General features: G+C 42.7%; 1 protein-coding gene across 1 annotated transcript in view; it reads left to right on the top strand.

Annotated features, from left to right (window-relative positions):
- Positions 1-915: 915 nt before the first annotated feature.
- The window catches only part of CLDN10 (claudin 10), a 101,061-nt gene continuing 86,844 nt past the window's right edge, over positions 916-15,132 (top strand). Inside the window, exon 1 of the mRNA XM_029210489.1 lies at positions 916-1,364. Coding sequence (XP_029066322.1) covers positions 1,151-1,364 — 214 coding nt within the window. The 5' untranslated portion in view covers positions 916-1,150. The remainder of the gene's footprint in view (positions 1,365-15,132) is intronic.

The following is a 15,132-nucleotide window of genomic DNA, read 5'->3' as shown; positions in this document are numbered from 1 at the left end:
ACAGGAGGATTTGAAAAAGAATAAAATGGAACTTCCAGAATTATTTTAAAAAAGAGAGTAATAGAAATTAGAAACTCTGGATGGGTTAACAGCAGATTATATATAGTTGAAGAAAAATTTTAAAAATTAGAACATATGTCTGAAAAAATTCCCAGAATTCATCATGGAGCAATAAAGAAGTAAATAATGTTAAAGAGATTTTGAGACATAGGACCAACTAAAAAAATAGAGCTTGTCAGAGTCACAGAAGGAGATAAAGAAAGGATAGGGACAGAGGTGATATCTGGAGAAGGAAGGGACTAATGGTTGTCCAGAATTGATGAAAGCAATGAATCATCGGTTTCGAAAAGTTCAGTAAATCCCAAATAAGATTTTTTTTTAAATCCACACTTAGAAAATTAGTGAAACTGCGAAAACCAAAGACAAAGACAATCTTAAAACCAGCCAAAGAGAAAATACAGATTAACCTACAAAGAAATGACAAATCAGACGCTCGATTTCTCGAAAACAACAATGGAAGCCAAATAAAAACAGAATTATATCTTCAAAGTACTGAGTCGAAATGAATGTGTAACCCAGCAAAATTCATTTAATGAAATACTATATTCTGCTGTAATAATTAATGAACCATAGCTACATTGCTGAACATAGATGAATTTCACAAACATAATGTGTGAAAAAATTGGTTACAGAAGAAAGCCGCACTATGATTCCATTTATATAAGATTCAGAAGCACGCAAGACTAAAGCAATGGGTCAAATAAGCCTTAACTGTTACTGTATAATTTGTACTTTGTAATATCTGGTCCCTGCATGGTTCATTAAGCTTCAGGCTAACAGAAAATTAAACATTAACTATGTGGCAGGAAAAAAATCTGCGAACTCAAAACCTTCAGAATCCATCTACAAACTTTTAGTAAATATCTGTGTAGGAAGTTAGAAAGATCGTCTTAGGCTACCTTTAAAATGCCATCGGTAAATCAGACTTTATCCTAAATTCTGGTCCTTCCTAAGGCCACCCGAGCATGAAGTACTGTCACCTGCCCGCATTAACTTGCTGTAACACTGGTCCAAGCGGGTTGTGTCCGCTGCATGCCTAGACCGCCGCAGCGATCTGTCTGGACAGTGTCCCTGGAGACGCCTGAGCGACATGTCCAGGGCACAGATCTCGGCTCTGGTGTTTGGCGTCGGGGGCTTTGGTGCTCTCGTCGCTGCCACCGCATCCAATGAGTGGAAAGTAACTACACGAGCATCCTCGGTGATAACGGCCACTTGGGTTTACCAGGGTCTGTGGATGAACTGCGCAGGTAACGCGTTGGGTTCTTTCCATTGCCGACCGCACTTTACTATCTTCAAAGTAGAAGGTAAATATAATAGCTTTGTTTGGGGTGGAGGTAAAATGTCACTTTTCCCCTCACTGTGCTGAAGAGTCCGTATACAGTTGGCTGTTAACTCTGAGTACTTAATCCAAGTGCCAAGATTTGCCTAGGAGGGATGGGGTGTATGAATGCTGACTGAAAGAATTAAATCATGTCTTTCATATGGCAAATAACTGCATGGATCTTTTAGAAATACCTAATGCGAATAATCGACTCCAAAGGAAAGGGCAGAAGTAACTGGCTTGTTTTAAAACAGGTTTTGATTTGCCTTGTGTCATGGAGGACACCATATATATGCATATGGTAAACACACGCCGTCAGTAGATCATACGTTGTACTGTTTTGTTTTTGTGGCCTCACCGCGCGGCATGCGGGATCTTAGTTTCCTGACCAGGGATGGAACCCATGCCCCTGCAGTGGAAGCACAGAGTCTTAACCACTGGACCGCCAGGGAAGTCCTGACCATATGTTATCCTAAGTCCCTGTACTTCCTCAGGCCATTCTAGCATGAAATCCATATACATACGTGTGTATATTCATATGTATATTCACAGTGATAGAAACATATGAGAAGATGGACAGTGTTGAGAGATGTAGGGGTTTTTAAAGGGGTTTCCATATTTTTTTTTAAAAATCGTGTTTAGTGATAATACAGCAGAGCAAGAAAATTTTAAAAAGTAGTTAAGAGGGCTTCCCTGGTGGCGCAGTGGTTGAGAGTCCGCCTGCCGATGCAGGGGGCACGGGTTCGTGCCCCGGTCCGGGAAGATCCCACATGCCACGGAGCGGCTGGGCCCGTGAGCCATGGCCGCTGAGCCTGCGCGTCTGGAGCCTGTGCTCCACAGCGGGAGAGGCCACAGCAGTGAGAGGCCCGCGTACCGCAAAAAAAAAAAAAAAAAAAGTATGTAGACAAGCTTTCAATGTTAGGCATACTAGAAACTATTAGAAACTGTGTATTTTAAAGAGGGAAAAAATGTAAGGGCATTTTCAGTATAGTCTATAAGAATATCAAATCATTATATTGTACACCTGAAACCAATATAATATTTACATCAACTATACTTCAAAAAAAGGCATTTTCATACAACAGGATACCTCCAGGGGAACAATTATTTGCTATTTGCTTGTATGTCATTGTAAGAATCACTACCTGCCCCTGCTTTCTGCCTATTTGATTATGTTTACAAATCACCCTCAGGTTGTGGGTTTATTATATTAAAAATTGCCCCTGGTATTTTATAATATATAGACTTTTCACAATAAAATGGCAACACTGTACCCTGGCCCCAATAAAGAAAATGAAATCAAATTTTAACTAGGAAGTTACTAAAGCATCATATTTTATGGGATTTTGTGTCAAGTATTCACGTCATTAGTCCACAGTGCGTGCCAAAGGATGAAGAGAGGATACTTAGTTAAATCCAGGAGAGTCTAATGACAATAAAGGGAAGTGTTCAAGCTTGGACACCTCAGTTAGGCCTCCAAGTAACATGGACTTTCCTGAGCACCCATTAGAGGAATCAATGCTACTCTCTCTTCAGTCCCAGCTTCTAAACTTATTTTAGGATATTTCAAAATTCTCCTTCTACTACGGAAGGTTTCCCTAGGTGCAGGGAAAATCGTAAAAGGAGAAGAGTATTATGGGGACACTGCTGTCATTCCACAGACCTCTTGGCCCATTCCCACCTTGAGGCAGCAGGTAGAAGTTATGTCATGTGGCTAAGTGTATTTTTTTGTTCTCTACTGGGTTCATTCTATAAATATATATATATATATTTATATATATGTATGGTGTTATTACCCTTCATTCTCTATTCCTTAATGAAACCGAGTTATTGTGAAAAATAGGTGTTGAACCTTAGCTCCAAAGTGGGCTAATTAATGAACAGTGTTGATAGTGGTCCAAATAACCTTCCACCTTAAAACTTTATCCTCTTGATTTTGTTTCTCAGCAGTAAAAATAATGTATTCTATGTCTGCTGTGTACCCTGCACACGAGAGGTAATTTGGAAAACCTTGTCCACTGACAATGCTTCAATTAGAATTTGTAAAATTCATTTAACATAATCTTTCTACTTCCTTCATCCTGAATCAAAATCTTTATCAAAGATACAGGTTACTACAGAAATCTATATTCAACATCAGGAACACTGATTCATATTTCCAAGAAAATGGACACTCACCAATTTAGATGTCCCCATTCACACGGAGTCATTGCTGACGAGGCCAGTTGCTTTTCCTTTATTCTTATTTGAAAACACAACAGTGGGGTGTTGGGAAGCTTTCTATGCCAGTAGGCTCTCAATCATCACAATAATTCCAAATTGAGAAAAAAACTCAGAAGCCAAAGGGGAGTGAAAGTGGTTATAGTGTGTTTTAAAATAATAAATTGATTTAAGCCTACATTCTCAATTTGAGACAAATCTTCTTAGACTTAGGCCACATTAAGCCTCCTCTAAGAAAGAACAACAGAAAATCTTTTTAAACTGCCAGATTTTTTTTTTCCTTGCTGGTTATATAACTTCACTGTCAAAGTCATACCTTCTTGTTGCTAACTAACCCTCTTAGATGACCCAGTATAGCTACAGTTTTTTAGGAACTCATTTACATTAGTAGTGACTACAACCTTAAAAGATTTGATGTAAGCCAGCATTTCTTTGGACAAGGGGCATTTCCAGTTGTGAAAAACACAGGCCCCCTTCAACTATAGTTCTGTGGAATCAATTTCAGGACAACACCATAGGGACACTTGTAATTCAATCCTCATTGTGGACTGAAAACTTCTTGACTCAATTTCAAAAGCAATTCACTGTCTTTAGATGCAATATCCACTCTAGGCTGTGTCTCTTGTTTTGTTGTGTTTTTCTCTCTTCTCGATGTTAGTAGAGAGTTTTAACTGTGAAAGCAAAGCATCTCTCACAGGGAGAGCAGCAGTAATTTCTGACGGGGAAGGCTGGATCCAGAAAGCATTGCTCCAAGGAGAGAGTAAAGCTGAATCATGGTCGCCTTGAGGGCAGGGACCTGGTCTGTGATGTTCTCCTTGTGCTCCAGGCACACAGTGGGCTCTGGATACATATTTGCAAAATGACTGAATGAACAAAATAATGAGGAGACAGTTTGTGATGAGGGCAAGATTGTATTCCTGGACGAAGGCTGGCGTGATTTAGGATGGGTACTCAGGCAACAAAAAGGAAGATGACTGGATGGTAATTCAGCAGATGGAGCTTCAAGTTCTGACTTTTTTATTAACTAGTCTTAAGACCTTGACTTTGGTAATGAAACTCTCTGTGCCTCATTCATAACTTTCTTCCTCCTTATATTGAAAGAGCTGGATGCCAGGAGTCCCTTAAAGCCCATTTCAACTTGAAGTTCACTCAAGAGCTTTACAATCCTTCACCACTTCGCCATAGAAGTTCACTGAAGAATGATAACTGTAATAGGGTCCTCTAACATTATTCCTCCTGAGAATTGTCCCTCTTTTTCTCCACTTATCTATTATCTTGCTGGCTTCCTGGATCCTGACAGTATAGAATCTTATCTGCATCTGAGTGGAGATAGGTCTGAATGATCTCAAACGACCATATGACACTTAGTAAAGGTGGACCTCTCCTCCCCTGCCTATCCTTCACCTCTCTCCCCATCCCCTTAACAGCCAGGCCATAAAGATAGGGGAAAGGAATGGCATTTGCTAAAGAAAAGAGGTTTCTGTGGATGTTTATTCTCACATAGGGAACAGGTGGGAATCATCTAATGTCATAACTTTAGATTTCTTCCTGGTTGAAATGTGTGCCTTAGTCTATGACGAAATAACAGTAGTACATTTAAATTTCAAACAACAGTAATAATAAATGAAAACTAATTACAGCCTCAGTGAGGGAAAATTGACTTGAATAATTAAGATGTTTCAAAAAGATTTTCAAAATAACACATTTGATAGATCTCTGCAGCCTTAGAAGGCATTTACCTTTAATCTCAAGATAGGTGTCCATTTGCTAAAATTCTGATTGCTTTTTGAGACTTAATTTTGTTAAATAAACCTAAGGTTAATTTTAATTCAGAGTGATTTTCTTGTTGTGATCCAAATGCATGTAAAGTTATCTAAAAGCATGTAGAAAAACTCAAGTTCTGTCTTTGGCAGTTCTCACCCCAAAAGAAGTGTAAGAAACATTCAGCGTGTTCTTATCCCAACAAAAATGGCATAGTTTTATGTTTACTGACACAATCAATGACCCAAGGTAGGTGAATTGTATTTTCCCAGTAGATTCTGGACAGGAGGAGCCACCAGAAAATTGTCTCTGTGCCAAGAGGATTGGACCCACGTGCTGAAACATGCCCACACCTTGTGGTGGTGAGGATGGTACCAGAGCCAAGGCAGCCCACAAGTGGACCTGGTCCTAAGTCAGTCTGCTGCAGGGTGTTCAGAGGTTTTCAGGACAGCCTGTGTCCATCAATAGCTCCTCTCTTAGAGGCCAGGACCTTATCTTACTTATCCTGGTATCCTCAGCACCCACCATTATGGCTGGCTCCTAGCAGGCTCTCAATAAAGGTTTGTGGGTTGAACAAATCAAAGAAGAAATCATTCACCGAGTTAAATCAGAGCATTTAATAGATGCATAGGGACTCTCTCTCATGTCACCAAGCTCTGGCAAAGGGAGAAGCCCTAGGGAAGTGCACAGTTGAAGAGCCATGAGTGTTTTTTATGGTGAGATTCAAGAAGCACTTTTCAAAGTGCTTCAAGTGCACTTTTCAAGAACGATTTAGAACCTTGCTTCTTGAAGTGTGGTCCTCAGACCAGCAGCGTCTGTATCACTTGGGAGCTTGCTAGACATGCAGACTCTCAGGCCCCACCACAGACCCATAGAATCAGAATCTTCACTTTAACAACATCTCCAGGTGTCCGCCATGCACATAAAAGGGTGAGAAATTCTGCTTAGAGTCTGAATCTTTGAGTCTAGACTTTGAGTGTGATGGACTCACCATTTACTAACTAAGGGGTCTTAATCTCCCTGTGCTTCAGTTTTCTTACTTGTTAAATGGCGATGAAACGAGATAACACAGGCGAGACGCACACCATAAAGGGTAGCAGTCATTCCTATAAATACAGATTTCAATGCCTGGAGAGCTCACATCTCAGTGGCAGGAAGGTGACCGTTACTTCCGCTCCATCTATTTGTTTCCAGCCAGGACTGCAGTAGCTGCTTCCTGGAATCCAAAACCTAATAGACGGATGCCTCTGACGCCTTGTTGCATGTCTTATGTCACATTTATAACAAAGCGAAAGCTATTGTGCTCATTAGACTACAGTTTATGCTTATCCTACAGGTTAGGACTTACTGTACCTTATAAGGCAAGACCACACTGCATCTAGAAGTCAGTTCTCACCACAGATGTGGGCCTCTTCATTTTGTCAATCATAGGTTGCATCTGCTGGAGATGAGGAGAAAAGGCCCATTTTGGGCTCCATGGTGGGAGATAGAGCTTCACCAGAACTAAGGTGTGTTTGTATGTTGGGCAGTCAAAAACGGACAAAGTTTACTCAAACATTCCTGGCCCTAAGAACTGGGAAAAATTTTGTGACAGATAGTTTAATATATTGATTTGAATCATATTTGCATTTTACAAAGTGCTTTCACATATATTATCATATTTATCCAAAAGATGGTATAATCCCCATTTTACAGACAAAGTATCTGAGACACAACAGGAGAATGTATTTATAACTTTGTATGGTCGTCTATAGAGCTTTTGGGGAAACGTTCAGCATTCTGTATCGGCCCAAAGCCTGCGTTTAAGTCCTAGCTCTGCCGTTAATTTCTTGTGCGCCCTTGGATAAGTCACCTAAATTCATTTTGTTTCCCTTTCTTATCTATAAGATGATGATGATGTGTAGAAAAGGCTCAGGCGTATTTCTCTCCGGGCCCACTGCTCCTCTCTCGCTCATTGTCCGTCCGACCGCACGTGCGGCAAGCTGGCGCTCCTGAGTCTCCTCTGCTCGATTCCCTTACAGACTAACTCGCATCCTCAAGGGGATGAACTCAAAGGACACCTGAGCAAAGAGCAAACTGGGGTTGGTAGTTTTAAAACTTACTGCCGCTGTGCATTTTTAAGTAATTCCAGAGCACTTCAGAAAGCAGTACTGCTCTTAGACAAAGCCAGGATAACAGATCTGAATATTTAAATAAATATTTAAACGGAAATATTTAAACTGATCTGAATTTCAGGAGAAAATTAAGAACTTTTTAATTCTTTCTTAAGAAAATTAAGAATTGATGTACAATTAAGCTTTGGCCAGATTTTTGTACGCATTACAGGAAAAACTGATGGTCAATAATTGACAATTTGGCAAATGGCTATGACACCATATTACGACTACAGAAGGAACGCTGTAAGTAGTTAATTCGCTTATTCATTAATGAGTTCCTTTCATCAAAGCACTCATTAGATCCCCGGCACAGAATATAGGCTCTGGGGGCTCAGCGAGGAAAGCACAGGGGCCTATCTCCGTGGATGTGCTGCTTAGAGGGAGATGATCATTTAGCAAACGATTAGCCCAGAACGATAAGTGCTATCTGGGTTAAGTTCAGGGCATAGGCAGACTTCCCAGAAAAGCCAGTGCTTGAACTGTCTTGGAAGATGGGTAGAAGTTCACCCAGGAGGAAGAAAGGGGGGGCATTTCGGGTCACGGGACTCATCCTGCTCTACAACTTATTAACTGCGTGACACCAGGCAAAATGCTTAACATATGAGCTCCCCGTCTGTAAAATGGGAGTAATATTATCTACTTCAGAGGGTGGTGGTGAGGATGAAGTGAGTTAATTTGTGTAGAGCGTTCAGAGCAGGGCCTGGCACGTACGAGCAAAGACCTCCAAGCAGAAAGTTGCCGAGAGCCTCAGGGACCAGCGAGCACATTGGAAAGACTCCACGTGGATGTGCGGGAGGACGTCAAGATGGGGTGCAGGTGCACATGGAGGGGGACTTGCAAAGGGACCTGTAAGCTCTATGAGGGGATTTCGACTTTGTCTTAGAGGAACCGGAAAGCCGTTGAAACATTTTGAGCAGACAATCCCTGACGGGACTTGCATTTCAGAAAGATCCTGCAGTATTTCATGTGAGAACCTGAACCTCATGTGAGGGCAACAGTGGGAACAGACAAGGAAGGTACTTAGAGGTAGAACTGATAAGACCGAGTAACTTGGTGACTCATGAGGGATGAAGGGGTCACAGGTGCTCCGAGGCTCCTGCCCAGAGACTTGGGGGCAGTGGAAAGGGAAGCTGGCTGCAGAGCAGGTCCCGCCCTAAGTTCCATCCCTTCTCCCAGGACAATATTTTCCAATACACACCAAGATCTCAAGCAGTCAGAGTCTCAACTTAACGTTTGGCTTTAAAAATCGATTGGCTAGAATGAGAGAAAATAGTTTGACTGAAATTAATTTTAAAAAAAACAAGCTGTGCTTCTTAGATGTTTAGTAAAAAACAACAGGAAAAGGTAGCAGCCATGAAGATTAATGCAATCCGAAGTGCCGTTAATAGCATAAGAATGTCCAAATTGGAAGGGTAATCGCCTCTCACTCCCGCATATTCCATAGTCAAATTGCATAGTGCTGGTCTTGGGCACCATATCTTAAGGAACATGAATACAAACCACATTCATTGATGTGAGAGGAGGGTAACTAGGAAGACGGGAGGTCTTGAAATAAATTCACATGGGCAATTGTTTCACCTGGAAAAAAGGAAAAGAATATGGTGGGTAAGGGTGTGAGAGGAATGGAGGAAGGGGAAGTAGATGAGTACGACCCCTGGGTAGACGTTACGAGGGAATCAGAGTTAGGGGCTCTCTGAAGAAGCAATTTCTATCTGAGTTGCCCAACAACGGAACAGGCTGTCCCACAAAGAACTGACTAGAAGTATCTAGAGGAGGCTGATGCTCCTCTACTGAAAGCGTGGTAGAAATAATTCCTGCATTGGTTGGGAAGACAGACTGGGTAATCTCTAAAGTCATATCCAGTTTGAGATCTGAGATTCTGTGAATATATAAAAAGAAAAAGAAATAAACATCAGTATTCCTGATTTGCATATTGACTTAAATATTTTTGGACAACTCATGGGCTCCATGCTGGTTGCTTGGGAACAAGGCAATAAAAAGACCTGTCTCTGCCCTGGAGATGTTCATAGCCTAGAAGTTAAAGTAGTAAAAGTCATAATACACATGTTATATTAATGTTATTATATTTAAATCAATATATTAATGTATGTTAGAATCAATGTAGTAAATATGCAATTCTGTATCTTGAACTGATATTTTTAAAGGTCCTAAGCAAACCCAAGGGATGTGCCCCCTAACCCTTCCCAGGGAAGGGATGACTGCTTCTAAATCCAGGCATAGAGCTAAGTGCTGCTGGGCTGGGGGGAATACGAGAGGACAAATCCTGCCTTTAATTGGATATCTTTGGATCAATATTTTTCATTTATACAAACCAAATATAGTCCATGTATAATAAGCAGACCAGTCACCCTACTGGGAGACAGATTTTCTCCAGAGCACAAAATGTGACAACACAAAATGTGGCAAGGTGGGCAGAGGAAACAGACGGCTATTTTCTCCCTGTCTGACTACAGCAGATGCTCTCATTTACGCCCAACCAGCAAACCTCCAGCCAGTCGTGTTTGGGGATTTCAGCCTGCTCTGTAGGACTCCCCACGAAGCTGATTCTCTATTGCAGGGGTCAGGACCCTTCCTTGGCCCTGTGCCCTGGCTCTGTGCTCTTCCTGCTTTGCTCAGCCTCCTAGTTCCTGGAGATCAGCTGATGCCCACTCTCCTGCTGAAACCTGGACCTCAGACTCTCACTTTGTTCTGCTGGCTGATGTCTGGGTTCCAGGCAGTACATCTGTCTTATGACTGTCCTACCCGCTAATTCCAGCTTGTTTGGCCATTCAGTCCTGACCCAATGCCTGCTCTCAACTCTGAGCTGAAGACCTGGCTGGTCTGCCCTCTGGCTCACCCATTTCCTCTGCTCTGAGTTCTGCTTCCTCCAGAACATGCTCTTTTCCCAACCTGTGCCTTGGGAAAGACTATTCTGCAAGCTGTGAGAACTGGGGGGGACGGAAGAGGGCGAGGGAAGGAGTGAAGCAGGAATCACATCCACAGCCCAACTGATAAAGAGAATGCAGTTGGCGGTGGTCTTGGTAGGTGATGGAGCCACAAAGAGGAGCCAGCAGACGTTATGAGAGAATTATCTGGAATCCATTTATATCATCTGGGAAAATACCCACATTATCCTACTGACTCCCTCTATCCCAGATTCAAGTCAGTACTGGGAGGGTTTGGAGCCTAAGGGGCCTTAGCGCCCTCCACAGGGAAATTCCTGTTCCAGCTGCAGCTCTTACGCTGTTCCTATAGTGGGGTCAGCAGGTTCTTAGTGAGCAGTACCCCAGCCTCTGCTCTGCAGGGTTCTTTCTGCTTCTGCTTCCTGCTCCTTCATTAATCTCTCCTGGGAGTGCTGGGGGTGAGGGTGGGGTGTGCCTTTGACCAAGGTGGTGAGCCATGCAGCCTGTGCTCCAATTACACTAGAATCATAAAACAGATTCACACCAGAGTATTCACACCACGTGGGCACACGCATGTACACAGACGCAGCTGGTTCTACAGCTAACTACACGTCCATACAAACTCTCACCACGCAGACGCCTCTACACGTCACACCCACACATGCAACTTCACCATGTAGACATCTCCCACATATCCCACACCATAGTCATCAGAGTCAAAAGACAGACTTAGAGACCAAGATTATCGCAGACAGGAATGTGGACCCACTGAACAGAAACAGTTGAAGATCCCTGCTCCTCACACCATAGTAGGAAATAATTCACATGGATCGGGGGTCAGCACAGAAAATTTAGCTCTCTGCTTCGTGCTCAAATGCCTCTCACAGGCCTATGGAGCGCCTAGAAATAATGTTTCATCACACTGTCATCTTCATCTACCAGGTCCTACTTTAAATCATCTGACCTCCTTCCAGGTCTTCCAGCTTCCTAAGTATTCCCTTGGGTGAAACTTGGTGTCTGGCACACTGTAAATACTCCATAAAGATCAGTTTCCTTCTTTCTTCCCTCTAGAGCACAGACCTTGAAACCCGACTTTCAACAGTTTCCCTACCTGTAAAATGAGCATGATAATAATATCTCCCTTATGAAAAAGATTAAATAAGCTAATGAATGAGTTTGCTATTATTGTGGTGGTTTTCTCCAACGCAAATTCTAGCCTTCAAGACTGTTTCAAATCCTGATTTGGTCATCTTTGTATTCACCAGCCTCCCAGTTTAGCGTCACCCAAAAGCCTTCAGCACACTCCCTGTGATCTCTGTGGAATTCCTCCTATAGAGGTAAAGACGTCTTCCACCCAGTCCCACACTTGTCCCCAGATCTCCAAATCCAAGAGGATGCTGCACACATTTCTCCTCCTTGCTTTTCCCAAACTGCTGATCCCACACCTTCTCAGTTGCCAAATTCTGCAGAATCTGCCTGCCCACCCTCCCATTCTCCGTGTGGGGAGGTCTGCCTTTTCTGTGGCTCAGCCTATGGCTTACCATAGATTGGGATCAAATAACAGGAAGACATTTTCCGCTCTTTGAACTTGCTCTAATCAAGGCTATCCAGCACTGCCAGATCACACTTGCAAAACAGAGCTTCCTCCAGTTTAATTCTGGGCTTCATTCAGCCCATTTAGAGAGCGCTCCCTCCGCGCCAGGCACAGAATTGACACAGAATCTCGCCTACTCCCCAGTGACCCTCAGCGTGGGGCGCTGCTGTAACCAGGCCTGGTCTACAGGTGGAGCAACCAGCGCTTGGAGAAGTTTCGTAACTTAATTTCTTGGCGAAGGTGGTGGCCATGGCAAGATTCATGCCAGACGGTGTGACTCCTGAATCCAAACACCTGATCGAAGGACTCCCCGCGGCCGCTTCCCAGCGAGAGGAATGCGTCACAGCAGTCCTGACTTGCCTTTCTCGTCCCCCTGCTTCCATCAACCTGGACTTTGTGCTTAACCTTTTCCCTAGTCTGTGCCTCTGCTCACACCGTGTGGGGCAAAAGCCTTTCTTCATCACCCCCATCTCTCTCCTCCTTCCAACTCCACCTCCAGTGCCATCTCCCATGCAAAGCATTTTCAACCTTCCAACCAGATAGGACCTTTGTCTCCATTGATCCCCCCCATAGCGCTTTGTACTTTTCTTTCTGTGATTTTGTTTTTCTGGCTTGGATTGTGGTTACTTGTGTCCTTGTCCTTTCCCACCTCTAGGTTATAAGCCCCATGAGGACAGGGATTGAACAATTTCTTCCTATCTCTTTCCCAGAAGATAAAATCCATAAAGTCCATGCTCTATAAGGTGTATGTTGAATTAGTGAGTTTTTTTATTGAGGTGAGTGAATGGGCGCGAGGACGGGACCATAGGGCGTGGTTCACCATCCTTGGTGCCATCACTGAGTCTGTCTGCATGGTGACCAGCCCCGTGTCTCTCCTTCTTGTCCAGCAGCACAGCACGATAGAAGTTTTGAAGCATCCTAGTAAACTCGTCAAAAGAGAAATTGTCTAATATGATGTTTCTTGCTCTTAGGGAATCATACTGCTTCCTACTGGGAGCTTCTTGCTTTACTAAGGGCTATAAAACCATCCCTTTAATTATCCATTCTAGAATTTATCTGGAGTTTGCTTCCAAGCATACTAATGGCAATTTCTGAAATTTACCCTTTTGAAATTTGGGGCATTCCCTTGACCCCTGCCCTTCTCCCTGGTCATTGCCTTCATTCTAAGGTCACATCTGGTCCTTTCATTCAGATGCTAACATTATGAAAAATCTTAGGCACCATTCACAGTGTTCCCTTTGGGCCTTAGGAAATGGCTTGTATTTGAAAGGGGCAACGGAGAAATCAGAATGTGGTCAGAATGGCTCTGATTGTTCGGATTACTCTAACAGACTCACTCTCTGAGGACTTTCTATCCTCTGCGTGGTTCTGGGCTGAGTCCTTCTCTTGGTAATCAGTGACTCTGAGATACAGATGGAGCGGTTGGTCTTGTCCATGAATCCTCCAGCCACGCGTGACCACAGCCAGCAGAAAACAGAGCTCTGCGTCTCTTCATCCGATAGACTCTGAAGAGGGGCTGGGTGGCAGGGCCGTTTCTCTGAGGGTTTACTTTCTGCACGTTATAAGCAGCTGGGTAAAAAGGGCAGGGTGAGCACAAAGCACCACTCACTACAAACAGACCAAATCACACGCCAGAACCTTCTCAAGAAAGCCTGGTACCACCCGGGTTATCTGCGATACAAAGCATGTCCGAGGATGACTGCTTTGGAAATAGTTGTTCTTTCACGGGTCTTACTTTCTTTTAACTCAAATAGTTGAGATGAGGAGTGGAAATCATTTTCCAACAGTTAGTTATTTCCTTCCTGAATTTTTTTCCTGTCAGGATTTTCTCTTCGTTCCCTGTTCCCTGACCACACACACCCGGCAACTCAACTGTGCTTCATTAGCTTCTTAAAATATTTGTAATTATCTTCCATTATCAACTTAATTGACAGGCCTTCTCTTCCTGAGAATCCTAAATCTGGATTCTTCCCTTAATCAGCCTGCAATCTTCTTTTTAGTTTTTTTTCTTATCTTTTTATTTTATATTGGAATACAGTTGTTTAACAATGTTTTAGTTTCAGGTGTACAGCAAAATGATTCAGTTATACATGTATTCTTTTTCAAATTACTTTCCCATTTAGGCTGTCACATAACATTGAGTAGAGTTCCGCATGCGGCACAGCAGGTCCTTGTTGGCTGTCCTTTATAAATACAGCAGTGTGTACATGTCAATTCAAACCTGCAGTCCCTCCCTCCTCCACACCCTTCCCCTTTGGTAACCATAAGTTCATTCTCTAAGTCTGTGAGTCAGTTTCTGTTTTCTAGATAAGTTCATTTGTTTTGTTTTGTTTTGTTTTTAGATTTCACATATAAGCCATATCCTACGATTCTGTCTTTCTCTGTCTGACTTACTTCACTCAGTATGAAAATCTCTAGGTCCATCCATGTTGCTGCAAATGGCATCACCCTGATACCAAAAGCAGAAAAAAATACCACAAAAAAAGAGAAAATTACAGGCCAATATCACTGATGAACATAGACACAAAAATCCTCAACAAAGTACTAACAATCTGAATCCAACATTACATTAAAAGGATCATAAACTATGATCAGGTGGGATTTATCTCAGGGGTGCAAGGATTTTTCAATCTCTGCAAAGAGTGCTCTGCCTATGTTTTCCTCTAGGAGTTTTATGGTTTCCGGTCTTACATTTCGGTCTTTAATCCATTTGGAGTATAAGATATAATCCAATCCTGTCTTATATCTTATACTTTTCATTTTATTCTTTTCTATGTGTAAAAGTTACGCTCTACACTACATCAGTCTATGGGAACAAATGCTATATCTTTACATTTCTGCCCCAGTTCAAATGGAATCCAGGCAGAAACTCCAGACTTTTCCGCGGGCCGCTGCCCTGAATACATCCGAGCTTCCTGGCAGTGCTTGTAATGATCTCATTTCGTACTTGCTATTGTCTCAGGGCAGAACTCAGGTTCTTCTCAATAGGGCTCAGGTCCCACCACCACCAACACCACCACGGCTCCACCTCAAACTCCATCAGCCTTTCCTCTAAGTAAACACAAAGGAGAGTAAAAGCTATGCATTCTGTGCAAACATAGCTTCTAGAAAAGAATC

This window comes from Monodon monoceros, unplaced genomic scaffold (assembly GCF_005190385.1).
Source record: "Monodon monoceros isolate NGI ecotype Baffin Bay Population unplaced genomic scaffold, NGI_Narwhal_1 Super_Scaffold_8, whole genome shotgun sequence".
Lineage (NCBI taxonomy): Eukaryota > Metazoa > Chordata > Mammalia > Artiodactyla > Monodontidae > Monodon > Monodon monoceros.
The sequence above is the reverse complement of the archived record's forward strand: the minus strand, read 5'-3'. Positions and strand labels throughout refer to the sequence as shown.